Here is a 27,968-nt window from a genome sequence, read left to right on the forward strand (position 1 = left end):
AAGAGGCGGTGAAGTAGCACACAGCTTGTGCCTTCTCGGGAGACCCCGCTGCCTCCCTGAGGCCTCATTTCGAGGTGAACACTGCTTTATTTACTCTCATCTGATGTATGTCTTGAGTCGTATGTAAGTTCAGCTTTCCCTCAAGGGAAGACGGGGTTTAAGTCTAAATCAAGCCAATGACAGACCCAGGGGAGTTTGCTAAAGGGAAAAAAGGTTCCCAAGTTGTTAAACGGCACCTTAACAATTCAGAAATGTTTCCACCTTCCAGCTTTTCAGAGCTGCTTAAGCAGCAGTGTTGCAGGCTTCCGAGTTCTGCAAGAGTTGATATAAATCACAGAGACTGAAAATAATTCAGTGACGCATGGGGCATTGCCTTTCTGTACAGCACGCGGCAGGGGTCTTCTGGCCCCTCTTTCTGCGCTTTTTTTTAGAACAAAGATGACTGCGTTGGAAGTTCTCCCACCACCATCAGGAGTCTGAAACAGGGCCGAGCTGGTGGGAAGGTATTTAAGGAAACTGGGAGAGGGCCCAGGACAATGTGCAACTTTGTGCTTAGCTTTCTATCAAAGCTCCCCCAAAAAATAATAATAAAAAAAAGTAGATTAAGCTCTTTATCAACAAAACATTATACGGCTCAAATCAATTGTCACCAGGCTCATTTACCTGGAGAAACTGGGTATCTCACCTCCACCCAAGTTACACTGAATACATCTTTGATGTAATGGCACTCACAGCCAGCAGACACCTCTCCAAGAGGCTGGCCTTCACTAACAGTAAAAAGCTGCTGTTTAAAACGGTCCAAGCACTGAAGTGTTAAACTTTACAACACTCGGCTAGCTTGTGCTCAGCCAAGTTTGGCAAAGGAATTCGTCAGTAACAAGGCGTACACCTCTGAAGAACTCCATCCAGAAACAGAGGCTTCCTTAGCTAGAACCGCCCCTTATTCTAGCCTTTTAATCTGATGGATCAAGGTAGCAGCGGGGAGTGAGGTGGCAGGAAGAAGAAGGGAGGAAAATAAAATATTACATTGACCAGAGAGGTGGAAAGCAGAGTACTTTGATTAAGGAAACAAAACAGCTCCATTCAGAGCAGCCAGAATAGAATACTTCTAAAATGCTAAATTCAAATCAACACTTTACAAAAAAAAAAAATATACACAAACTACACATTTTTAAGTGCTCCCCCATCTCTGACCAATTATTTTCTCACCCTCCCTTCCCCAAAATGCCAGGTGAACACACCTGCACTTGATTTATGGATTCTTGCAGTTTCCACTTTTCATTCGCCCCTTTGCGCCTGAAGTCTCAGTGGACAAAGTCACCCAGGGCTTGAGTAAAGCTTTCAGAAAGGAGCCCAGATTCCATCACTGCTCTTTATCTTTGGTCTGTCTAGAACAGTGTCTAGAAGAAAGACATCAGGTAGATGGGCTCCACAGAGCAGAGAGGCTCCATCTCTCCCAATCCACACAAAAAGGTTTCGCCTGGGCACACAGTGCGTGGGCCCTGTCATACCCTGGACTCATCAAAGCACTCCCACAGCTACAGCTCCACGTTCAGCGTGGCCCCTGGGAAGGGCTCACTGTCTAGGAACAGAAAAGCTGTAAAGAGGGTTTGCAATCTAAATCTCATTCTTTAATCAAATGGAGGAAAAAAAAGAAAAACCCAACCAGTGTAGGTGTTTCCAAAAAATAACCTGATGCCACATGCTCTGGCTTTCTAGCATAGTTAAGTACCTTTTAAGAGTAGCCTGTCACAAGCTTGGCTTTGTCTAGCATGAAGTCTTCTCGTTCAGCATTATCCACCAGAGCAGTAAAAGGAGACAGAAGATGTCCCGGAGTCTTCTCCGCTCTGGCATTGGTTTGGTTGTCGAGTCTGTCAGGGGTACTCTAGAGTGTGAAGACAGAACATCCCCACGGCTTGGCCTCTCCACTGTTAATGCAGCTCTAAGCTTTAGAGCAACCTTGAGTGTCTGTCTCTGTCTCGGAGGAGCTGCTCTCAGAGTCTATTTCTGTATTCTCCTGCTGGTGTTTCTCTTGCACCTTCTGTCGAATTCCTTGCAAACGCACTAATAGGGACTGATAGTCAAAGTGGCCTCGTTTTTCACCAAAAGGATCCTGGAAGAAAACCACAAATAAGCCTGTTAATATAGACCATTATCCTTCTGGCAAGAGGCAGAAAGAAGCAAGCTGCATAGTAATTGAGCAACAAATGGTCAAAGACTCAAGGGCTAAATCCCATCTTATGATGGAGAGGCCCCTAAACTTTCCACTGTCATGGCAGAGGTTGAAGACTGAAGATAATTTCTGTTCAGAGTCCCTTTTGGGGAACCTGACAAACCCAAGCAAACTTCAAAAACAGATGAAAGGCCAAGCAGACATGGGTTGGATTTCTACTAGCAGCTGTGAGGGAGCTTTGAAACGATTTCAAAGATTTGGTCTCAGGACCACTCCAGAGAGGCAGCGAAAACATTACAAATGAAAGTCTCTAACATCCAGAGGCCAAAGCCTTGACCACACTTTATATTAGTGCTACAGACCTTTTCCAAACGAAGCATCACTATTCTCATTTTAAATCAAGGCCCGCAGCTGAGATGTAGCCAAGTCAGAGGCAGAAAGTCCTTGCACATTATTGAACATTTGCTGCCTTTATCCCCATCCCAGGTCAAAGATACATTGCCAGGGCTGTATAAGGTGGTGGTGGTGGCTATGCTGTCCCATCTGATGGAAATCTTTGGTACAAGCCAAAATGTGGCCCTAGAGTTAACGAGACAGCACATCTGGCAAGCACTCAACTGATACTGAGCCTGGAGTGACTTCATTTTGAATACAGGGTAGTGAAGACAACAATGCCATCTCTCCAGCACGTTGTGTTCATGCTTGCTGTGCTACTATTCAGAAGAGAACAGAAAACAGACCACAGCAGTCACTACCTCCAAGAACTGAGCACAACACAGTGATCTTCATAAACCCTGGAGAAAGCAACTAAGCCCTGGCTCCTTGAAGAAGAAGCAAGAGTGGGCCACACCTGACAATCCTCTAGTATTAGTCACCAAACTTCACTACACAGCCTTCAGTTCAGTACTCTCCGCAGCTCTAAGTCAGGCACACACCTTCCTTATGGGAATTTCTTGCTCCAAACATCAAATTCTCCTGCTTTGGAAGTGCTTTCAGTTTATGAATTACACAGCCAGTGACGGCACTGACAGGAAAAAACGGGCTCAGAGACACAAGATCATTAAATCAACCACCTCCATCTTTTCTTAGCCGTGGAATTTCTCAATGAGTCAGACAAGAGGTGGCTGATGAGGGAGGAAGATACATCTGTTCATATGCAAATAGACTGGCAATCTATTCTTTAAAGTCTGCAGAAACAAGCTCCTGTATTCAACCTGTCTAGATGTGTCTGCCATATTGTCACCGTTCCTCCACCCCTTCCTCCCCCAGTAACTTCTGACTTAGTCAGCCACTTTCAAACTCATCTGACAGAACAAGAAGTGTCAGAGAAAAGTTCCTATGTGCTGTATGAGCAAAGGAACCTCAGAAAAAGAGAAACTTGACAAGTGACCCAACAGGAAAACACTGCAATGGAGTTCAGTTGCCACCAGCATTGGATAACCTGCACGTGCCCTTCCTGCTTAACACCAAATCCACATGAAAGCAAACTGTACCAGTTCCAATGCTGAAAAAAGTACCTGCTTGCCTGGAAAATGGCTCAGTTCCAGCACTCTGAGAAGTCTAACAGCCTGGAAAACACCATGTGCATCCTCTGAACTTGGGGGACATAATGTCTTATGCACAGGAACGTCTCAGTTTCATGGTTGATTCAAAGTCAGAATATACATTTCACAGAAAAGATCCAGATCCAGCCATGTACCTCTAGGTGCTGCACATTGTTGTTTGTCACTAACCACACACCCTTATCTAAGGCAGTGTGTTGACAACAAGAAAATTGTCTGGACCCACCTGCATCGTCTGTCCTTGGAGATAAAGTCTCTCTTTACACACCCCTTCATAGAAGTCGTAGTATTCCATGAAGGATTTCTCCATTACACCCCTGAACGCAATGAGAGATCAAACAGTCAACACAAAACGACAGTGTTACAACGGTCACATCAGTCAGGGTCACCCCATCCCACTGAACTCCAGTTCATGTAGTCAGCATGGACACCCATACAGAGCGTCCCAGACAACTAACAGGGTACAGCGAGGCAGGACACAGAGCAAAACGAACTGCAACATCACTGCAGCTGAAGAGATTCTGTGTGTTTCGACAACAGCTGTGCTCCCCTCCCTCTGAGATTTTTTTTTTTCTCCCTGTAAGACAAGGCACATTTATACTCAAATACAAGTCAGAGGATGCAGCCATTGTGTGCATTAACACAGCCTTTGTCAATGCACAGCTCCTGGGCACCACACACATGCAGCCAACCACTCCAGGGGAAACAAAATGACTCTTTGCTGGACCAGGGAGAGTTAAAGACTTGCTCTTCCTTGGAGCAACTATCAGGATTTCAGGAAGAGCAGCCTGAGAAGTTTATTCTGCCTCCCCACACCCACTTTCTTTCTTTGCCTACCGTAATGGCTCAGGACAGGGACACTTTCCTTCCAGCATGTCGCACACTGCTACCCGAATGGTCTCATGCCGAATGCACTCGTTATAGTTCTTGCTGTCCCCAGGGTGCCTCTCCTGGAAACAGAATTTGGGCCAGTGAGTCCACGCTACAGGAATGGCTCTTTGTGTCTCCCTCCTGGGCCTGATGAATTTCACCGGTGCACAAACCCGCTACAGCTTTTTTCTGTTCTGTGTACACCGAGCTAATTTATACTGCAAATGAAAAGCTGGCAAGATTTTACATGTCTCCAGAGCCTTGGACTCACAATGCTGTGGAGGCAGGTCAACTGATAAAGTTAGCACAGAAACCTGCCTCTCTCCAGAATGCTGGAGACCACGAAAACCTGAGCAGCTTTGTTCCCGCATGACAATATGTCCCAAGGAAGCCATTTCAGGAGTCACGTTGCAGAGAAATGAAGAGCCATCCCATCTCCCCAGCAACTTCTCAAATGCCTCTTGTTCTTCTGTTACCTTACACATACGTGAGCTAAGCAGCCTCCGGTTCAGAGCTGGCTTGCAACTCCCCCTCAAGCTCTGACTAGAGGCAGAGCAAGCTGGAAAAGAGCCAAGCGACATAACCTACTTTTGTCCCCATTTGCAGAATGGCACTTGCCACCAGGAGCAAGGTGTGGATGGAAGAGACAAATAGCTGCAGAATCAGAGGTGATCCACCTCAAACTCTCACCTGCTCAAAGCCTGGTTCATTGTGATAGGGGTTCTCAGTCATCAGAGACTGGATGGAGATGAGGACTGAAGAAATACTCTGTGCTGGGCTCCATGCAGGCCCGGTCCAAGTGCTGAGGCATTAAAACAGAAAAGCATCAATTAACAACACAGGAATGGCCCAGTGAGCACCATCCCTCCAACTACCAAAGAGCAGAAAGCCTGGGAAACCTTACAGAAATGCGACAGGAAAAGAAACAGCTGCTACAGATATAGAAAGCACTGGACGCTGAGAAAGTGAAGGGAGTTTATTATCTCAACCAAATTAATATTTTAGCTTGACCAAGGCCAGAGGCTGATAAGCTTCACTCCACTGCTAACACACACAGGACATCACAAATGAGCTGAGGAAAAGTAACATTTCCAAGCATCTTACAGGGCACTTTAAAGCTCTCATTGCACACAGCACCCTGGAGCAATACAAACTACCAGCACTACCGTAAGTCAAAAACACCAACTCTAAAGAACTGAAATCTGATTTTCAAGACTCAAACAAGACCATCACTTGTGCAGCCTGTAATGCAGACACTTGGCACAAGAACTGCCATCAAAAGCACTAACGGATGCTCTGCTATAGGAATAAGGTGCCCGTTTCATACAACAGGGCAGCAAAAACCTTTGCACAGAACAGCATAAGCAGAAAAAGCTGTTCTGCTGCTTGCCCTTAATATCTTAGTTCCAGATACAGACCTGTCTCCCTGTGAGCTGAACAAGGATGTGCTGACCCAAATATGCTCTTCTTAAATTCCTTCATTCGCAGCTCCCTCTGCGCTTCCCATTTCTGCTAAGGCCGAGGCTCTTTGTTCACTCAATAATTTAGCTTCCATGCCAGAGCAACAAGGCAGCTGGCGTGGGAGCTACTGGGCATTCAGAGCCCTGAGATAAGGACATGCCCTACACATCTCAGCACTTTGCAGGTGTTGGCATCCAGCTCACTAGATCAGGAAGACTCCTACACCGAGGAAGGTGTTTCCCAGCGCAACACATCTCTCGCCTAGCCCTGGGCCAGTATCTATCAGCTGACGAGTATCAGCTACTTGGATCAACCTTGGTCTAAGTGGCACATGCACAGCACTGCTGAAACCATCCCAGTAAAGGCAGCCCTATACCCACATCAGTGCTCAGACTCTTGTTGGTTGATCAAATCCCTACAGCAATCAAGCTGTCACTGCCCCCTCCTCTCCTGGCTGCTGTCGCTACCTCCCTGCAGCAGAAGGAACCAGGTCCTAAGACCCCAGCTGCACCAGTCCAGAGCCTCAGCCAAAGCCCTTCTTTACAGGCAACTGAAACCATCACAGCTGGGGTTGGGAATACCACACCACGGCCAGGGTTCCTTCATTCATAAGAGCCATTCAATCAACCAGGACTTTCAAATGTTTAAAAATCAAGCAGGTGAATAACAAGCATCTGCAGCAGTGGAGCCTGTTTGAACAGGCAGCATGGGAGCAGAGCTTGTAAATCATTACACCAACCGCTCAGCCCCACATACTATGTGTAGGTGGAAGCCCAGAGCAGTCAAATGGCTCTCAAGGAAGTTCTTAGCGGCTTTTAATTTTATTTATTTATTTTTAAACCCACACGGAGAGAGGAAATTAAAACCACAAAAACCTATATTCACACAACATTAAGGATCAGGCTGTAAAGTGCAAAAGCGGAAGAAACGCAGCGCTCAGGCCGAGGCTTTGCAAAGGGGAACCGGGAGAAAAGCGGCAATGTCCCCTGAAGTTCATGTTTCCCTTGCTCCGGTCTCAGGTGCTTTTAAAGACAAGTTAGAGTCTTACTCCCGTAGAGGAATTTGTCCTGCTTTACGACTCTGATTCTGCACTTGACTTCACAGAAGCATAAAGGTGCATCCAAGCACGTGTCTGGGGCAAGATCAGGGCACAACGCGCCGAGAAGGATGCGTGAGGCAGAATACAGCCTTGCAGCCACGTCCTGATTTCCCATCAAAACAGCCAAAGTCTCCTCTTACCCTAGAATACTCAGGCAGACTTTCCCATTGCGGTAGAAGTTGGGGTTAAACCTCACTGTGTTATTTCCCGTTGTCATCAGTTTGACCCTTGGTGGGTGGATGGGATAATCTGGAGGACAGCGAAACAGGAACAAGAAGAAACCCCCTTCATAAGGCGTGTCAAATGGGCCTGTGATCAATGCATGAATCTGGAAAACAAAAGCCCGTCTTGCGCACCACTTCAAAATTGTGCAGCACCATCAAATCCTCAACAAAGCCAACCGAAGGCAAGAAATCTCCACCCAGGCAGCAGTATGAACGCAGCATCTTCCACAAGCACACGCCATGTGCAGGCCATACTTAACCCTCCCTCCTTCCCTCTTTAGCCAGAGCCGCTGCTGCACACTTCTTTCCCCTCTGCCACACTCAATGTGCAAAGCCGGTTTCCAACGCAAGGTTTGGCCAGAGTCCACAACAGCTGCCTCCCATACATCTCTATATAGTCCAAACCAGACTGAATCACAGTTGAACTGGTAAGCTCTGCTTAAAAAAAAAAAAAAAAAAAAAAAAAAAATTCAAATATGAAAAAAAATCTAATTTTAGAAAGAAAAAAATTCAGAATTTCTGCCAAAACTAGAGCATTCCTCAATTTTATGGTCTTGTGCTGATTTGGTCTTATTAAAACCAATCACTCAATTTCCTCTGCCAGGATCCGAAATTAAGACCCTATTCTCTCCATGCTAATTACCCTCAAAGATCTCAATTGTATACCAGGAAATCTACTCCCTTTGGGCTATTAAGGAAGCTTACTCCCCAAGTGATCCAAGCAGTCTCCTTTAATGATCCTCTTACCTCCCCAGGATTTCAGTTAAAAGCCCCAAGGCTGGTGTTCTACAAACCCGCATTTCCGTTGAAGGGCATTTTGGCACTTTCAGCTACCAACGTGGAGGGAAGCCAGAGCTGCAGCGAAGCGCCCCAGGTGGGAGTTGGCTGCACAGACACTCCCTTTGTGCTGCCTCCAAAAACCCAGGGGTCCTAAGCCAGACAGGCGCTTCCATGGGGAGAATGTGAGGGAATGTGGAGGATGCCACATTTGTCAGGGGGGTGGGAGAAGTGTGCAGCAGAGGAAAAACCAAAGCAACCCCTCACACACACACGCAACTCTCGGGAACCAGTACGGCCAGACCAGGTGACACAGGCTGGAGAAAGGGCAGCACCAGCAGAGAAACACACTGGATCAAGAACACCATGTGTGCAACCTCTGCCTCCCAGCTCACTGCATTCTCTCTGACATAATCGGAAATTCCCAGTCCTGGAAAACCCCAAGAGCCAGGAGGGGAAGAACCGGGGCAGGAGAGGCCATAGCCATGCCTGTGTCACCAGAGAGTAGGTGGGCTGGAGATGATGTGGTGGGAGCGGCTGTGTGGGTCAGACCTGCGCACAACCTTGGTACCTGCAAAAACCCAGGAGGCAGCTCCACAGCAGGACAGGGCCCGGGTGCAAGGACACATCTCTCTACCAGCTCACAACAATTAAACATTTCCAAGTTCCCCAGGCGGATTACGGATACTCCAGCACTGCTTGTGGCTAATGGGTGTTTCTCATTCCCAGCCTCTCCAAGAAGCTCCCCATGGCCAACAGCTTTCCACGGAGCGCTCCCTTCTTTGAGCTGCTCTATTGATTGTTTTCAAGCATCAGTAGGATGAAATGAGCTGGATCAGCACCCCACTGGTTCACAGGGCTACTAAAGCAGGGCTGGCTTTACCTGCGGAAGCTCCTCAGGTCCCTGTGACGGTATCTCTCCACAGAGCCAGTTTCCTTGAGAGCCTCCTCCCATTTTAAATGCAGCCCATCTCAATGTCACCAAGAAAACTGGAGCCTCATTATGCTCTTGCAAGACTCATCCTGACTTCTTTCAAAACATTAAGGGAATACTCCATTTGGGCAAACCCTTAAAGCAGTCATCAACAGCAACATACAGAGAAGCAAAAAGCTGAACCAGCTCCAAATCTTCTCTTACCTTGGTCATGTCGTGGGGATCAGGCACAACAAACATTCCCGGGGGCGGTTCCTTGTAAATGGACATGATATCCCTGAACAAAGGAAACAGGAATTAGTCAAGATCTCCCTTGGCGTTCATCAGCCCTCGAGGCACTGAGCGTTCTAGATGACAAATCTGTGCACAGATGCAAAGGGACGGACTTTTAAGACGGAAACTAGAGATAGACATTTTTCTTTTGTCTCTGACTGTCTTCTGGACGAGCTCTTTCAACTTATCCCCAAAAATAGTTAGGGCATTTCAAGAGCACAAGCAGCATTCAGTGAAACAATACATGAGGCATCAGACCAAGCGCACCTTGACTAACTGCCGCCTTGTATTTTACCGTAGATCAGCTCCAGCATGTAAAAATTCAACCATAAACTTCCCCTAAGGTAGTCATTTGAAAGTTCTCTTAGGTGAAGTTTGTTATTTAGAAGATAACTTTCTCTCTCTATGTTTTCCTTCTTCACACTCAGACTATTTACAGGATCCCTTTCGTATACCCAGTCATTTGTTTCCCCCAAACATTCTGTGACTCAGCTGCCTTTGAGTACATTACTGCTCTGACAAATTTGGATTTAATCAGACAGCAGATTCCAGAGTAGTTAAGATGCACATACACACACAACTTGATCACAATGGCCCTGTTTCTCTAGGAACTCTGACCAAATGAACTGAAAAACAGCAAATCACCTACAAGTCTATGCAGTTTACAGATAAACAGAATGGCACCCATTACTGTTCATCGCCCAAAACACCTCTCTCCCATAATCAGAGCTGCACTGAGCTCCAGGACAAGCGCCCACTCGACCTTCTCATTTGGGAAGCAACCAGAGCTCAGAGACGTTTCAAGGTGAGAACAAGTGCGAGAGCAACAGGAGAGCCTCACCTTCCTACCTACCGTTACGAGGTTAGTGCTTTTCGGCATTTGGATTGGAAACTGCCCAAATATCTGGTGCCATCTTTGGAAAACATTATACAAGCTCTAGAACAAGGATAAGCAAGAGCCTGGCAGGCAGCAATACTTGCTCTGAAGGAAGAGGAAGAGCTTGTTGAAACAGTGCCAGCATTTTCTAACAATACAAGACCATATTGCTCATTATATCAAAGGCTATCGACACACCAGGTTTAAGCAGATGATCCTTTAAACAGTCAGAGCAGCCAAATGGGTGGGCACCAGCAGGAAGGAGGATCGCTACAGGCAGGTTTAGGATAAACATCTTAACGTGACTGTTGATGCGGACTGAGAAGCCTGCTCCCCTCCCCATTTAGCAGTGCCTCCAAGGAGCAGCCCGTCATCCCCAGGGCAGCATCAGAGCCATGAAGCTTTGCTGCCAAAGGCCCCAGCAACAGCAAACGGAGAAAGAGACCCCAGAGGGCAGCACGGGGGTCCACAGCTCCAGGGCAGGCGAGGTGTAAGACTGCATCCTCACTCGAGCACCTGGACATGGTAGGGACCGGGGTCTGTCCCCAGGAAAGCCCCGGGACACAGGGAGGGACCAGGGCCTGTCCCCAGGCCCGAACCCAGGTCTCCAAGGCCTGCTGGAGAGCGGAAGGTAAGGCCCAGGGGACAGCTCCTGCCTCGAGGATACCGGGGACGAGCCAAGCGTCTCCACCGCGTTATAAGCCTCGGCTCCGTGCCCGCTTTCCGCCCAGGCAACCCCCGCAACAGCCGCCGGGGCAGCGCGGCTGGGGCTCCCCGGCTCACAGCTGGCTAGGCGCGGGGGAGCCCCGCAGGGCCGGCAGAGGCGAGGACGCCGGGTCGCTACGGGAGCCAGCCCCCGGCAGCGCCGCTCAGTCACCGGGCCCGGGGCGGGGAGGCTCCGCCGCTGACGGGCAGGGCAGCTCTCTCACCGTTTGATCCGCAGGAGGCAGGCCGGGCTGGGCCGCTCGCTGTCCCAGTCGCCGCTGACCGTGGGGTCCCAGAAGGCGGAGTGCGTGAGGAGCGCTGCCCCCGCGGCCGCCGCCGCTGCCGCGATGGGGGCCCCGCCGCTCCCCGGGGCGACACCGGCGCCCGGCGTCGCAGCGCCGAAGCCCGCCGCCGCCCACAGCTCGGCGGGGATGAAGACGCCAGGGCTCCCCGCGCCGCCGCCCGGGCCGGCCGAGGCGCCGCCGCTGCCCGCCAGCACCGCGGCCGGGGCCGCCTCCTCGGCGGCCGGACTCTCCGCCATTCCGCGCCCGGCCTCGGGGAACGCCGCTTCCGGGACTCCGCACCAGCGAGTCCGCCGGCCAGAGCGGCCCCCGCCCCGCGCCTCCACCACAGATAATCGGCCAGAGTGGCACCTCCCCCACTCCCCCCCCCCCACTACAGGCGCAAACTCCCCCCAGCCACCATAGAGTCTCCCTCTCACCGCCAGAGCGCCCCTTCCACAGAGACTACTATTGTAGGCTAGAGTGTACCACTGCGGCGTAGCGCGACCCCTGCTGTGGCGGGGGTCTACCCGAGCTGGAAGCAGCCGAAATAGTTACTAGTTTGGTGCTTTTTGGGTGGAAAAAGCTCTGCTGGGAAGCGGCTGCTGCAACAGCCTCGCTGTCAGCACGCCTCAGCCTGCGGAGACACGGCAGGGCAGCGTTTCAGCGCGGACCGAGGCACAGCTGTGACCTCAGGCAGCACCCAAAGCCCTCCCCAGGGTGCACACCCTCACCCCACCGGCTCCAGGAAACGGTCAAGGAGCAAAACGGCCTGCCCAGAGTGGTGTGAGAGGGGGAAAGCTGTTACTCAGGTCACAGGAAACCAGCAGCTCTGCTTCTGGCCTACACGGACCATCTGAGCCCTACACCACCTGCCAGAGCCGCCCAGCAGCACTGGGTTACTTACAGTTAAGTGTGCAACCAAAGTGAGTGATTTTAGTTCCAAGGTCACTTTTGCTTTACCAAGGATACAACAACAGAAGTTATTTATGCAGAGTTTCGTACGTGTAAGGGAGAATAATACCTAGCTTACACACAGCTAGCAGTGTTGTTTCCAGAGACAGTAAGTGCTGACTGCCTGACACGCTGATAGCTACAACCTGCTATCAACACCCAGAGAAGATTCCCAAAGCGCAGTATTACTGTTTCAGGGTTATATGTTTGTCGCCAGGAGCCAGCCTGGCTGCATATGCAGGACTTTTTTCCTCTCTAGTTCAGCCAGCGAGTCTCCCTCAAGTTCTTTTTGGTTTCAGAGCTGTGATTCTCAAAAAAAACTGTCCCTGAGACTTCTTGGAATCAAATTTTTTGCAGCCCCCCCTTCCCCTCACAGGGTGTAAGCAACTGTTATGAATGAACAGAGTAGTTCCTGTACCCTGTTCATATCCCCAGGGCTGTCACAACCCTGCCTGAGGCCTTAAGCACACACAGTAGCTGCATTAATTCAATTACCTAAAGCAGATAACCAGACAGGCTCCCCCAGTGCTCACCTTCCTGTCTTACCACAGGGCCCAAGATTCAGGATAGATTTTAGAATTCCTCCTCCCTAGTATACTCCAATCTCTAAAGCAGCTGAAGCAAGTAACTGTGGGGTAGAGGGGGGAAGAATATAACTCAGCTGTGGTCCTTTGTGTAAACTGATGCTTTGAGGAGACAGATGAATGGCATGACCTTGAAACCAGCTCTTCTTTGTGAAAGATGAAAACTCAGATGATATGGCAGTGCATACTCTCATGTACTTACTGGTAATTTAGTTATGCAAACACCATTAATACACTTTAAGCACCTTCACTTGTATGTTATCACCTTTTCTATATACTGTCTTTCAGATGAAAAAGAAAGATCTGTAGCATTTTCAACAACTGTATGTGGAAAAACACAGAGCTTTGTCAGCTCATCTAGAAGTATTTGTTTTAATAGGTCCATGCTAGTTGGTATTTTTATATAATCTGAGCTGTTCAAGTACACCTTCCCTTATCTAGCTGACCTCCCATTAGTTTTCCCTCCTCTCCCACCACCATTTCATATTCCTCTTCTCCTTCACCAGTGGGTGCCCCCACATCTGGGATAGTACCCTCTTTCACCAATACACCAACTTCCATAAGGACTTCCCCCCACTGGACCAGAACATAAGGGGAAAAAAAAAATAAAGCCACCCATTTATTTAGAGAAATCTTTTCTTTAATTGTCAGTCTGGAACGCTCTGATGGAAGCAGACTCAAACCGCAGAGGACAGTGTGATGGAAGCCGCAGCCAGGACCAGAAGATGTCACATAGCAAAGAGGATAAGGAATGCCACCATCAAACAGAAGAGACCCATGGCCTCAGACAGGGCAAAGCCCAGGATGGCATAGGAGAAAAGCTGCTGCTTGAGAGATGGATTCCTGTATGTTGTACAAGTGGGGAGAACAAACCAGAGAGAGAAGGGGGGGGGGAAATCGACAGTAAGAAAAAACACACCCAAACCAGAGTCCATATCACAGAAAGCCAGGATTATGTCACATAGGCAATGGATTTGGGGGCACAAACAACTTTTATAGCAGGCAGCCACCAGCTGGAATGAGAAAGCCATGGGTTTTAGTGATGTAGACATGTTGAACCCTGAAGGCTAGTTTCACCTGCCCCGGTGGTATCAAGCAACAGTTCCTGCTAATAGTTACTGCTTTGTTTCTTCTAGAGGCAGGCAGAGCTCCACAGAGCAGCTACATTGTTCAGAAGTATAGGGTGGATTCAAACAGTCCAGGAACTTTCTTATTCATTAATAGAATAATGGATTATAACAACCATTTTATATTCCAAGGGGAACTGCTTCAGTCCAATGCAATATCTGCTAATATACACTACACATGTAGAGCTGGACATATATTCCAGAGAAAGTTCTACTAATCTACCAAATTTAGTGCTGGAAGAAAGGAATAAATTCAAGCCAGCCAGGCATCTTACTTACCTGGCATAGCCAATGATCAAGCTGCCAAACACTGTCCCAATACCCGCTCCCGAACCAGCCACCCCGACTGTGGCAGCACCAGCACCAATGAACTTAGCAGCAGTGTCAATATCCCTGGAAACAGCACTGGTTTGGAACTCGCGGCGGATCAGTTGTGGATGGGAAACGCCAGCTGGCTGTGGGATACAGGAGAAGAAACATGCTAATGACGCTTTTAATCATAAATATAAGACTTTAATAAAACATTATCACTATTTACCCTTTACTCAAGGCAGAGCAACATCAGCCAAGCTTGCTAAGCCATCACCAATCTGGGCTAGAAGCTATGCCCCCATATTAGCCATCCTCTTGATATACAAACTTACTCCTCCGTCTTGGGAGAAACTTATCAAGTATCACAGGCAGCAAGCACAGAAATACAGGACTCAGTTTACCCCATAAGAGTCTCACCTGTACAGTCTGAACCTCAGGCCTGCTGAAAACAGACACTGAAACTGGTCTGGCCAGAGCCCTGGAACAGCACCGAAACTGAAGCGAAACACAGACAATTAACTCCTATAGTCGGATGTGTCCACACTAATCCTAAGAACAGTTATTTTATGAAAAACAGCCTTAGAATTTTTAAAAACATCTCAAGAATGAAACAAGACTAAAAAACAAGGCATATGCAAGTGTAGGATACTTCCATTTTAGCCAGCTGGATTAAGTCCTTGAATGACAGTACCACAGACACTGCAACACAATGAGAGTCATATCTGCTACAGCAGTTCAGTCATTACTGCAGTTCCATACATTTTCTTCCTAATTCATACCTTGAAAGAAAGGGATGACTGTGTACCTCTGTAACAACCAGTCTGCTTATCTTTAGAGAAGCCCTAGGGCTTGCAGTTCATTGCACATCTACTAAAATGGCAGGTAGGTCTCACCCTCCGGTCATCAGAGGTCACCTTGTTTCCCTTCCTTGTTAAATCCATGGTAAAACAAACCCACATGATCCCACCTACGCTCACAGGGTCCAGGAGAGTGTTTTGAACCAAGCAACACAGAGAATGACTTCACAATCATGTATTCCCCATTAAGTATTGTTATACTCCTCTGAAGAAAAGCAACTTACCAGAGCTGGAGAGCTGAGGAGAGCCAAAGGAGCCTGCATTTTGCTTAACCTAATACAAATAAAGAAAAACAGAAAAAGAATTGGGAATCCCAACGCTATGGACACCAGCCAACATCCCCTTCTCGGGGCTGACACACAACATGTCTTATCTGCAGCCACGTCCCTGAGCGGTGCCCGAGGCTTTTCCCCACCGCCCCCAGGCACGGCTCCGTGTCCCCAAGCCGCCCTCCCTCCGTTAATCCTCCTCTGGGGCCTTTCCAGGGCAGACTCAGAGCCGCGCATTTCTGCCTTCCCTGATTCGGTCGAAGCCCCCACCAAAGGCCAACTGAGGACGCCCAAGCCCCAAGGGGTGCATGGGGACAGCGGAGGCGCCGACGCTTGCCGCGCCCTCCGCGGCTGCCGTCTCCCAGCGAAGGGCACGGCACGGCCGGGCGCCATCCCCACCGGCCGCCCGTGCCCCGTGCTACCCCACGGCCAGCGGAGAGCCTACACCCCGTAGCAGCGGGGCGGCCGGGCCGAGCGCAGGGCCCACCTGCGCGGGGTCCGCTCGGGGCTGCGGCGGCGGTGGCTGTGAGAGGAGCGCGGCGCGCCCGCCCCGCTCACCTTGTCCGTGTCCCCCCGCGTCCTCCGCGCTCATTGGTTGCCGCCACGCACGGCGCGCGGCATCCTGGGACAACATCCGCGTTTCCCATTGGCTACGGCCGAGCGAGCACCACCCACCAGCATCCGGGACAATGCAACGGGACAGGAGGGCGGTGTCGCTATGCGGGCCGCTATTGGTTGGTTATTTTCACTGCGTGCTTGCTGATTGGCTGGCGACCTGGAGGTCTTCCAGAGGACCATGAGGCCCGCGTCGCTGCTCCTTGCACCATGGAGGTTACCATAGAGGCGTGGCCGTGATGGCGGTGAGCCTGGCCTGGCCTGGCCATCCTCTCCGGTGCGCTGGCGGCTGCTGCGCTCGCCCCCCTTCCGATTCTGTCCTAAAAGATAATTTTGAACATTTAAACGTTTTCCCGTGGTTTATTAAAGTGCCCGGTTCAGCCGTGGATGAACGTCGCTGGAGTCGATGTTTAGTGCCGCCGCCCCGGGGAGGGGATCGCCGCCCGGCCGTGGTGCAGGGGCAAGGCCCGGCTCCGTGCGCTGTTACCGGCACTCTCAACCGCTGGGGACCGCCGTTGGGTGAGCCGAGGGAGGCGGGCCCGCCTGAGGCCGCCGGTGTACCGCCCACCGGGGTGGCCCGGAGGAGGAGAGCAGTCGGAGGAGGCTCCCCAGGGCCGTAGCTCGTTACCGGGACTCTAAGCTCCCGCCTTGCCAACTTTCCACAGTTCTTATCCACGCCCCCACCCCCGGGCCTGGCGGCCCCCGACAACCGGCACCGCTGTCCCCGATCTGTCCCCACCCCGCAACCGGAGCGCCGGCACGGAAGGGCGGTAGCGGGGGACACTCTCGCACCGAACTACAAGTCCCAGCAGTGCGGCCGGGACCGCCCAGGGGGAGCGGGGGGAAACGGGGGGACTCCGCCTTTTCCTGGTCCTCCACCTCCTCCTCGCAGTACCGGAGGTTTCCAGCCGTGCCTCTCGGTGAGTGAGGCGGGGCGCGGTGGTGGCGGGGTCCCGTATATTCCTCCCGGAGCCTGATGGCCCCTCCCGGGGGCCGTACGGGAGGCCGGGGTGGGAGATGGGGGCTGCCCCGCTGCGAAGCGGCGACGACGACGGCGACAACACTTTCACTTTCGTTGCCGGGGTGGGGGGGAACAGTCCGGTGTGCTCCCCGCCCTCTGCCAGGACCCCACGCACAGGGATGCTACGGGGACCGGAGCCGGGCCCGCTTTCCGTGGTACTCGGCGCATCCGGGGCGCAGTGTCCCAGTGTCCAGCCGCGGCTGGAAGCGGCTCTTACTGGGGAAGGGGGAACCCGCTTTTTTTTACATCGTCGGGGCGCTGCAGGTTAATGAAAGAAGAGAAACAGCGAAAGCAAAGGAAAAAAACCCAGAAACTCCTCGGAGAGAGGCAGGGCCGTGAACACCGGAGGAAGCGTAATTTATTCCGTTGTGCTCTGTGTGAGCTGTAATGGTACCTCGTTACCTCGGCCCCGGGCTAGGACTGACCGTTTGGCATACAGACCCCGAAGGTGTGGCTGTCCCCGTCCCCTCGGGCCGCACCAGCCTCACGGGGCCTCGCCTGCCTTCGCTGCTGATTTACGAGCTGTTGGCGTAACAAAAATGTGAACGTGAATAAAATGTCCTCCCCGCTCTCCTTCCTGTCGTCTTTTCCTGGAATCGAATGGCAGACTCTGCCATCAGCACGCTCTGCACGGTTTGTTTTCCCTCAGGATCACAATTATTTTCACCAAAACCGACATCTTTTTTTTTGCAGCAGCAGAATGCATTGTTTTGCTGCACCCAGATGCTGATTCTTCATTTTCTTTGCAAGTTACTTTTAAGCCTTGTGACAGCAAAGGCTCGTGTCCTGTCCTGAAGCGATGCAATAACATGATTAAGGTGCTGTCCTTAGATTTATTTTCTTTTTTTTTTTTTTTCTGTCTGGTAGCTGTCGAGAGGTCCCTGCCGTTTGGGAGCTGCAAGTCATAAAGGCACGTCAGGGTAGGAAAGGTTGACATCAGCCAGATAAAGACTGAGGCTTAGATGAATCACACACCATTTGCTACGCTTTACTGAGATAACTAAAAGTGAAACTGCAGTCCTGGGTATCCTGGAGGATTGCGTCACATCCATTTCTAGTGTCTGCCCTGCCTTCCGCTCCCAGCAGGTGGAATTCTCCGTCCTCCCAAGGCAGCCTGTGTCAGTGCAGTTATCACTGCTCTTTCCAGCTGTGGATACCTTCTCCTTTCCGAGCACAGTCCCAGAATCCCCATCTAAACTTCTGCCTGATATTCAGGCTGGTTTTTAGCACAGGATACAGACGATCTCCTGGGTGATGGCAAAAAAAACCCAAAAACAGGGCTCCAGAGAGTTCATTTCCATGTGAAACGTCTGGATTGGAGATGACCTGAAATGCTCCAGTGCGATGGTTGTTCATGATGAACTTTCCCTCCATTCTGAGGTCAATCCTTGCGCGCTGCTACTGTCACTAAAGTCAGCTGAGAAGGTTCTGCTTTGGATTCCTGGAATTGTCCGGGATTGGCAGCAGGGTTTTGTCAGCAGTGATCTGCCCCTTGACAGATCGCCAGGGCTGAAGCCTGGCTGCCTGCAACCCATAGTGGCAAAGAGGGTGATTTAAGTGTTCTGTTTCCAGTTCTGCCTAGGCTCCTGGCATTTGGATACTGTTTTGATCTATGCACCCACTACAGATTTATGTTGTGTGATTTATTGTGTCACAGCGCACTGCAAAGTTTTCTGTATAGATAACTCATGCAAAAGCTTAAATGCTATTTGTTGACCCAGCTGTCATGCAGCATATTCATTTTGATACTGAGAATCATCTTGCAGTTTCAGCGTAGCAGTCACGAGTAGCAAGGCTATAATAGCCCCATGACACAGGCTTGCAAGACAGAACTATGACAACCTGCCTAACCAGGATCTCCTCCGTTTCTGTTCTTCCATGGGAGCTGAGCTTAGCAAGGTACCTCTCCTCCCTTGGAGCCCGGAAGCTGATGATGAAAGATGCTGTATCTGGAGGTCAAGTCATTGCATTGGATTTGAATGCAGAAAGCAAGGAGGCTGTTGAGTTTGCTTATCACCAGCATGAGTGTGTCTGCGCGTCTCACCACGGTCAGCCTGTGAAGAAGGTGGAGTGTGTTAGGGCTGGGACTGCACGGGTCTTGGAGCTCCTAGCATGATAGATTGTAAACTATTTTTTTCTTGTACTAGTGTCAGAGCATTTCACTGATGCAGCTAAACTGCTGTTCTTCTCAAGCGATGTGCTAGTCTCCAGATTTCAGAAGAGCTGATGCACCCCCACGTTAACTACATGTGGTGGGGATGTGCCTGGGGTGTCAAATCACATTTTTTAATGATGTGAGGCTGCGTGTGGGAACAGCCGGCATTGCAGCAGGGTCTTCAAGCACGGATCCCCCCAGCAGGCACGCGTGCTCCTCCTGCAGCAAGGCACCACTGTGTGTCCCGTGCAGCAGATCTGTAGGACAGTCAGCGGGCTGGTTCACAGGCTCCCGTGCAGGAGAGAGGCTGGCGTGCCACACTGGCAGCCTCCAAGCACCAGGCATTGTGGCTGGGAAGCAGCAGTCAGATGAAAGAGGCTTACACACGTCTGCTAAAGGGGATCTGGAAGCTGCCGTGGATGTCAGGAGCAGCCTGGCCACAGTGGGCAGGGACACCAGTGAGCTCGTGTGCCTTGCTGAGGAACCCTGGTGTGTGCGTAGGGGGTTTTGGACCTTGCAGCAAGCTCATTCACAAGCCGTACCTCTTCGTACCCTTCACAGACACAACCATGTGTCTATCTGAAGATGAGATAATCCCTTTATTCTTTCCTCCTGTAGACTTCCACAATGGATGAGACCTCAGACGAGCCTCCCACTTCTGCTGTTCTCTTGGACAACTGCCACTTCTCACAGGTCATCTTTAACAACGTGGAGAAGTTTTATGTTCCCGGAGGAGATATAATCTGTCATTATACCCTGACACAGAACATTGTTCCTCGCGGGAAGGACTGGGTGGGCATCTTCCGAGTAAGTGAATACTGTGAAACCAGATGTGCCAAGTATGAGAAGGCAGCAGCAGGCAGAAACAAATAGCATGGGCTTTGACAGAACAGGGTTGGGGAATTTTTTTTCAGTAATAACCTTGTGTAATGGAACATCTTTATTGTGCCTAGGGACAAAGTGCCAGACCTGCTGTGACCTGAAGAGCTTCAAGGCTAATTAAACACTCTGATTATCCTTTCATGCATAGACCACAACTCTTAGAAGTCAGGATATCAATGCAAAAGTCCTCCCAGTAACTGATCTGTGTGGAAATATAGTTTCATTACCACAGGATAAACATGAACTGTGTGTTGCCATAGAACGATTTCGCTGTTGCAGGTGGGATGGAAAACAACTCGGGAATACTACACATTCATGTGGGCTCCTCTGCCCGGTGATGCCCACAGGGATACCGCTGTGCAGCAACAGATCCAGTTCAAAGGTGAGTGGGGAGCTTGGGTCACTCGGGGGATGTATGTGCACGTGCACACACAGGCACGCACACACAGACTCCCGCTCTGCTGCCACCAAGAAGCACTACATTCGGAATTACAGAATATCTGTAGGACCGTCCTTTGGGAGACTTATTTCAAATCCCATAATAAATCACAAAATTTTGAATCTGCTAAATTCTGCCATCCTGACGGAGTGAAATTGTTTGTTTTCTTATCACTGGCACTAGGAATTACTAACGGTGCAGGAGCAATACTGCACTAGGATGTCTCTGTTTTCTGAGGTTCTCTCTGTGCTATATAGTTAAGAGACTTGAATAATTAGAAACTGCATATGACGGGGTTATTGCGTTTGTCTGAAGCTTACTACCTACCGAAAGATGATGAATACTACCAATTCTGCTACGTCGATCAGGATGGCGTGGTCCGGGGAGCCAGTGTACCTTTCCAGTTCAGAGCAGAGACTGAGGATGATATCCTGGTGGTTACCACACAGGTAGGTGTCCTCTCTTCCCCTGCTTTTTACTGCCTCTGCTTTTATTGGCATATGCTCACCGCTAGCATGGAGTGACCCGGTAAATTGGATGCCAAGCTAGAACTCGTCAGACCTGGATTCTATTCTTGGCTTTGCTACTGATCTGTCACACAAATTTGGGCAGCCTTTGTTTCTCTACCTGCCATTTATCACTTAGATTGTAAGCTCCTTGTAATGGGGAGTGACTTAATACATAGCCTTTCAGGGCATCTTGAATATTTTTCAATGAAAATGTTATTTTCATGGAAACAGTCTCCCATTAGATGGGAGTGAGAGCATGGAGAGCATGCACATGGACAGTAATTGAGCTGCTGTGAAGGCAAACACTCTTATTTTGCAGTGTCTTCTGTGCAGCCTTTTTGTTAATGGCTACGCAGCACATATGGTCCTAATCTAACAAACTGCAAAAAGCCCCAAAGCTCTGCCTCTGCTCATTTCTGCGGACACAGAAGGCATCGAGCATCTCCAGAGGTCAGCGGTAGTATGTGCTCCGTATTCAAGAATTGGGCTGATGGTCAGCTTTGGACAGACTGGGGACAGTGAAGCAGCAGTCTGGTCTGCACTGGTAGTGAAAGCACAGAAGTATACGTTGTTCCCTTTTGAAGAGCTCATCTTTTTTGCTCTTCGCAGGCTGCTATTTGGAATGTAGCTTTTCAGTGCTTCTGTTATGACCGAACAATTTTGTTGCTTGCCAGGGAGAAGTAGAAGAGATTGAACTACAAAACCAAAATTTGCGTAAAGAAAATGAGGAGCTGAAAGCAAGCTGTGCAAGTCTCCAGAAGCAAAACATCGATCTGCAGGAAGAGCTCAACAAGACACAGGTAAACAAAGAAGTTATTATATTAATTCATTATATTAAGTCAGAAGCTTTAAGTCTGAAAGATGAAGAGGGACTGAGTCAGGTCTTGGTCCACTGTATACTTCCAGGAGAAAATTAAAGAGGTTTCTCCCCATATTACCTGTTTAATCCTTTACCAAATAGTACAACACCTCTACTGTGATAAGAATAACAATGATGAACAAGAGGCATCAGCAGACACAGAAGTCAGGAACATATGGGAACGGGAGTGTTCAAAAATATTTTGTAGGCTGTCCCAAAATCACATTATCGTTATCTTTTCCTCCTTCATTTTTGCTCAGGGCTTAATATAAATTAAATGGGGTCTGAAGGAGTAGTCAGGATGCAAAGGAGAGATTTCCCTCCTTCAGAAGGGCTGCCTGGAAGTGTTGCATTTGAGGGATTTTGTCTCTAGTGCAGAGCAGGACTATTGCTTGGATCCCATTTACCTCCTATCAACCTCACTGTGATTTTCAGGAGCTGCAGAATAGTTTAGAGTCTCTAAGGAGCAACACAGAGAAACTGGAGCTGGAGCTGAATTCCCTGAAAAAGGAAAATAAACATCTAAAGGAGCTGGATGACTGCAGAGAGGCAGAACTGCAGCAGTAAGTGTATTTACAGCGTATTTCAAAACAGGATTTCATGTAAGCATCTTGCCTTTATGGATTAAATTTCCATCCGTGAAAGTATGGTGTGTTTTGATTTGTTCTGAACAGACTCAAAGAGCAAATTCAGAATGTGACCTCTGACAAGGAACACCTGGAAACCAGACTGAAAACAGCCCTGGATCGCACGGACCAGCTGCAGGTAGCAAACATACAGCTGCCCTCTTTTGCTTTGCTTTGCCTCTGACAGAGAACTGAGCAATCCTGAGCAAATATGTGGTATATCAGTTTCTTTTTTGATTACATCGGTTATTTAGGAAAATGTCAACCCTTGATGTGATTTGACCTCCAGGAAACCTCAAGAAATCTGTGTTCTGGAAGGAAGGGTAGAGGGGGGTGTGCTAAGAGAAACTGTAAGGATTTTATTCTCTAAAAAACATCCCCTTTGCATGCTCGTTAAGTTGACCAAAATCAGACTGTTGGTTACCTCCTGCTAGCTAAGGATCCAGGCAGAAAACACTTCTGTTTTGAAAAACATTTGAAAATTATGTTCAATACTTGGGTGATAACAAGACTTCTAGCTGGGAGGTATATGAAGGGAGAAGGTAGGCTGAAAATAGCTTGGTCTTTAGGTCTGGGACATGGGACACCCAGAACGATGGGCTGACCATCTAGCTATAGAGTCTCTGTTTTTCTCATTGTTCTCTGACTTCCCAGCCTAGAAGTGTTGTGTTGAAACTTAGAAAGCTCCTCAGAGAACGTGTGAATGTATACTGCGTTCTGATGAATACATCAGCTCCAGTATATTGCCATGGAACTCTTCTCAGTTTCTACAAAGGTTTTAATGGAAAAATGCTTACAGAAAAGAAAAATTAAGTAGACATGGGTTCTGAAGCTTTGCTTTCTGCAGCAAAAGGTGCCTGTGCTCCTCACTCAGAGCCGTTCGATTTTCGCTTTCTGCCCACCCTTCTTTCTCCCTAGTCTCAAGTGTTGAATTACGAGAAAGAAATGGAAAACCTGTCTCAAACGACCCATGACAAGACAGAGCAGCTTGAAAGTTTAAAGGAAGAAAATCGTCAGTTACGCATGACTAGAACCCAACAGGTAAAGCCTTCCCTGTGTATCACGGTGCTTGGGGCAGCCAAGGCAGAGAGGCTGAGGCATCCTTGGCAGTGTGCAGGTACAAATATTGCTCAATCTTACGCGAATCTAGGGGATTCCATGACAGAAAGAGCAATGTCCATGGTGGCACGGGTGTCCACATAGGTGGGTCTGTGGACACACCATCTCACAGATTCTTACAGTATACATATACTCTTAGACTATATACATATGTCATAGTTTTGGAAGAAACGCCTGTATTACATATAGACATTGTAATTCTGATTCTCTGTAGCAGGAAGATTCAGTCTCTGTCTTGATCTGTTTTGAGTCAGCTCAAGGGATAAAGGACATCAGTGGGAATTCAGGATTGATATTCGGCTGGTTGCAAATCATTGCATCTAACCAAAACTGTTTCAGGACTGGGACTTGTGAGTAAATAAAACAAGTTACACTAAATCTGCCCAGACTATATGCTGCTAATTTTACTTCCAACAGGAAGGTGACTAGTAATTGGTGTGAGGCAGCAACCTTGTTGGTCTTCCCTTTTCTCTGTTGATGTTTTTGTCTCTTTCTCATATTTAATAACTTAAATTTACCATTTAATCATCAATAAAATAGATGCAATATGCTCAGAATGCATCAAAATAAGCTGCAAACAATACAAAGTTTCTGTTCTGGAGTTTGGTGCAGAAAGAGCAAAATCTGGAGCCTGAACATGGAAAACTTAAAGGGGTCGAAAGCCAAACTCTCACTTTGTCTGTCCCACTGTCTGCAGAATGAGCATTTCTGGGGGCGAAGCTGGGGAGATGGTCCCAAAAGCACAGAGCACAGAGCAGGTGTGGAACCTGCAGGTACCTGTGCAGGGGAGCTGGCAGCGCTGTTTTCCACCTTCTTGTGATTTGCAGAACCATCACAATCTCCCTGTGATGTTGCAGATGACTGTGTATAACAACTTTAAGTTTATGGACAAAAGGCTCGCTTTTCTTAGGTAACTTCTGCAGACCTTTTAGAAGTAATCCACAAACCTCAGCATTGGAAATCTCTCCTTGAAGGAATGTGAAGGATGTAAAAGAAAAGGGCAGCATGCTGCCACTGGCAATGACTGAGGCCATCACATCATCTTTAGCCTGTTGCCCTCAGTGACCTTCTAAAGGTGCTTCTCCCTCTGTATGTGCTACTCAGGAAGCTTTTGGAGACTCTACTCTGACTTTGGCATTGAAAATTAGATGCCTAAAATAGATGATGTGATTACCTCCGCTGTGATACCAAATGTTCAGGATTCTTAAGTGATGCTTTGAGAATGACTGCAGAATCCCTAAGTACTCTAGCTTATCTAATTTACTGATTTAATTCAAGAGTCAACCAGAAGATTAATTCCTAAGGGTGTACTGGCTATCCACCATCAATGCAAGTCTCACAGCACCATGAAACCTGGCAGACTTGGATCTGGATCCACCTTCTGGGGTGGATTTTTCAACTGTATGAGTTCCTTCAGCCTCCCTCTTTGTTTGACCTGTCATATGTCACCTTCAGAGGTCATGTGTCATCTCGCTTGTTGTAATGAAAATACAGAGCGTGAGTGGTGACATGGAGATATCCTAGGTGACAAACTATGAAATGGTAAGACTGCCGCTGAAAGTGAAGGGTTATTTGTTGGTAATAAATGCAGCATGAGGCAGCTAGTATATGACACCTCCAGTGCTTGGAGCTGTCATTGTTTTATTTGCTAGTTTACCATGATTTATCAAATAACACTCTTCCTTCATAGCATCAAAACCGTGACTTAATGAAAGAACTTGAGGAACAGAAGCGTTTGTTTCAGATTCTGCAGGCAAAAAAGAATGAAGCCGATGAGGAAAATCAGGTGAGAACTTGGCACAACTCCCTCGCCTTCCTCCTGTACTGAACACGACACTAATCTCTCACTCTAGTGTTCAGTTCCATTAACCCTTATACCAAACGGATCATTAATTGTGCCTGCACGTGGACCATCACCTAAAGCCAGGCTGCCAGGCTGTCTGTGGGCAAGTACAAATGACCGTGTGCATACACTCATGGTATGTTGCTGCTGCCATGTCTGTACAGCCTAAGAGGAAGGGTCCAAAAGCTTGCACCTTTTTCCTCCACCACAGAATAGACTGGTTTACCCGTAATAGCATGAGGAATTTCAAAAACTCTGAATGTAGATTAATTCTGACACTACTGAAATGAATGGACTTACTCGTTTAAATGGACGTCGCCTTTTTGTCCAGTTGAAACAATGACTGCTCAGTTTTGTTCCTTAGTCTGCATAACTTCAGGATAGTCTTCTGTCTTTTAAAATGTATTACTGTATTGTGATCATCTCGTCTGCCTTTCTGAGCAGGCCACAGAATGATCCTTGCCCTCCCTTACCTCACTTTCCCATTCTGTCAAGCAGGACTAACGCTGAGCTACCTAAAAGAAGCTTACAGCCATTTTGATTCTGATATAAGAGAGTCTATGTTAGTACAAAGCATGACTTTTCTCTGAAGTGGTCTCCTAAGCTTCTGAAATTTCATTCTGCCCTTCTGAACCTTTGCAGAAACTAAGGGAAGAGAATAATGGACTCCTGAGGCATCTCTCACAGGCTGGAGAGGTTTCTTCCTTCTCTTTTGTTTCACAAGCTCAAGCTCCAATTCCAGCTCCTGAAGTAGGAGGCCTTCTGTTTGGAAATTCGTATTGTGGTGAGATTACTTGGCATTCTGTCTGAAACCACAAATACATGGCAGTTAGAGTCTCAGCAAATTATCCCCCCTCTCAAATTGAATGCTGTAGAAAAAGACATTATTAGCAGCACCTCTGTGCAGCTTTGCGTGTGTGCAGATGACTTGGCAGCTGCAAAATGCTGCCAGGTGTTGACCTAACTGGTCAGCTGTCTGTCCATTGTCTGCCAAGAGAGACAACTATTAGCTAGTTTTTTCATCTGTGAGACAGCTATTCCGTGGCTTATGTCCAGCTTCCATAGTCCTAAATAGAGAGGTTTAGATCCAGACTCACATCCTCACGTTTCAAGAATTACTAGTTAATCAGCACATTACATTGTTAATCATTTTGTTGAGGCTAAATTGTTGTCTTCTTTTTCCAGGAGCAAACCTGGGGGCAGGAGCTGCAGACGTAGTAAGTAACGTGGACACGACTGGACATAAATTAGTGGTTTATGGACACCAATTAGTGGTTTGAAATAAAAAGTTCCAAGTTCAGCTCTGTAACCAGTTATCTACATACTGGTTTAGTCCTGGTGGGATAGCAGACAACAAAATGGAGCCATATATGCTTAACGTGTAGAATTAGTGAGAGTTATATGTCTTAAGGAAGAGAAAGGAAACTCTGTTGACCTTAAAGAACCAGCTCTTGGCAGCAGCTAATGTCAGAATGAGCAGCGTGCAGCTGCTAAATACTTTATTTCATGTTGGAGACATGGACATGTGCTATGTAGGATGGAAAGTTAGAGTACCTCTCAGAAGCTCTTGACTTCTAAGTGCTATTTAGAGAAGCTTGGAGACATTTGAAAACCTGAGAGTGTTAGAAGTCAGAAAGACTTGTCCAGAAGTGCTAATATCTGACTACTAAACTTTTCTGTTCCTTCTCTTTGAATATAATTTTTAAACTGACTGTCTTTGCATTTGCTTTGTACTTCAGGCTTCTATAAGGAAGTGCCCCATATGCGATGAAGTATTTCCTGAAGATATTGAAACAAGTCAGTATGAGGCCCATGTGCAGAGCCATCTTCTGGAGTGCCCACTCTGCAGTGAGACCTTTGAAAAGTCCAATAAGCAGGTGTTCGATGACCATATTTTCTGTCACGGCCTGGAATAATTCTGAATTCGTATCTGCTCTGTAGAATAGGTGGCAGAGGCCTCAGTATAGAATAGACCAAGATCACTGTATAGGCTTGACTCATGCTAATAAGATCACCCAGACAAGACTGACTATGCCACTAGTACTGTAATTCTGAGCTTTCTGTTCATGCAGCACATGACCAACACATAAATCAGGTCAGACATCCACGTCCTGAAACTGAATCACCATCATCAAACTCAGGTCTTGGATCAAGTATTGTTAAACGAGTTACAAATCCTATAATTAGTAATCTAGTTGTTCACAGTTCTTCAGAACAGGGTTGGCCTTGTAACCGTACATCCAGGTAGGGATCCAAGTGATGGGATGTAGTGCAGCAGTTCTCTGTACTTGGCTGATATATCTCTATTATAATGGTTTTATTCTTTAATATAGCACTGTGATTGCTAACCAAAGACCAGAAACATTCTGTAATCTTTTAGGATCACACCTGCAGTCCTGCTCAGCTTCTGGAACACAGAATTAATTATTCATAAGTAAAAAAGTCTAAATCTCTTCTTTCACCATCAGTCGTAAAGCAAGTGAGAGAGACACATTTTTATAAATCTGAGACACTGAATATCTGTTTGCAGATCTGAAGGTCTAGGGCCTCCTTTTGGCAAA

At 48.2% G+C, this 27,968-nt stretch overlaps 3 protein-coding genes across 3 annotated transcripts; 1 reads left to right on the plus strand and 2 right to left on the minus strand.

Moving 5' to 3' along the window:
• Positions 1-1,916: 1,916 nt before the first annotated feature.
• UBE2Z (ubiquitin conjugating enzyme E2 Z) lies at positions 1,917-11,511 on the minus strand. Its single transcript, XM_082010700.1, has 7 exons — positions 11,180-11,511; positions 9,305-9,377; positions 7,306-7,493; positions 5,296-5,407; positions 4,573-4,685; positions 3,962-4,052; positions 1,917-2,113 (listed from the first exon to the last, which is right to left on the minus strand). Exons 1-7 carry the CDS (start codon positions 11,494-11,496, stop codon positions 1,943-1,945), a joined length of 1,065 nt encoding a protein of 354 aa, XP_081866826.1. The 5' UTR covers positions 11,497-11,511; the 3' UTR covers positions 1,917-1,942.
• Positions 11,512-13,502: 1,991 nt separating this feature from the next.
• On the minus strand, positions 13,503-15,973 carry ATP5MC1 (ATP synthase membrane subunit c locus 1; the record flags this gene model as incomplete). The annotated part of the gene is given in 6 exon segments (XM_082010768.1): positions 13,503-13,617; positions 14,181-14,356; positions 14,631-14,708; positions 15,295-15,343; positions 15,898-15,941; positions 15,944-15,973. Coding segments are annotated over 6 exon segments (492 nt in total).
• Positions 15,974-18,853: 2,880 nt separating this feature from the next.
• On the plus strand, positions 18,854-27,323 carry CALCOCO2 (calcium binding and coiled-coil domain 2; the record flags this gene model as incomplete). The annotated part of the gene is made up of 12 exons (XM_082010426.1): positions 18,854-18,874; positions 19,749-19,937; positions 20,292-20,394; positions 20,767-20,900; positions 21,635-21,760; positions 22,255-22,382; positions 22,494-22,584; positions 23,364-23,486; positions 25,255-25,350; positions 26,050-26,191; positions 26,593-26,621; positions 27,147-27,323. The coding sequence occupies 12 exons, from the start codon at positions 18,854-18,856 to the stop codon at positions 27,321-27,323; spliced, it is 1,359 nt and encodes a 452-aa protein (XP_081866552.1).
• Positions 27,324-27,968: the final 645 nt, after the last annotated feature.

This window comes from Phaethon aethereus (genome assembly GCF_964289735.1).
Source record: "Phaethon aethereus genome assembly, chromosome: 25".
In the NCBI taxonomy this organism is placed as follows: domain Eukaryota; kingdom Metazoa; phylum Chordata; class Aves; order Phaethontiformes; family Phaethontidae; genus Phaethon; species Phaethon aethereus.

What these genes read in the sequence shown, in the direction of transcription:
- UBE2Z (XM_082010700.1), bottom strand. Translation starts at nt 11,496, where the DNA reads ATGGCGGAGAGTCCGGCCGCCGAGGAGGCGGCCCCGGCCGCGGTGCTG. An exon ending in ATCCCCACGACATGACCAAG is followed by an intron (nt 7,494 to 9,304) that starts GTAAGAGAAGAT and finishes TTTGTTTTCCAG; the next exon opens with ATTCATGCATTGATCACAGG. An exon ending in TCCAAGGACAGACGATGCAG is followed by an intron (nt 2,114 to 3,961) that starts GTGGGTCCAGAC and finishes GTTTTCTTCCAG; the next exon opens with GATCCTTTTGGTGAAAAACG.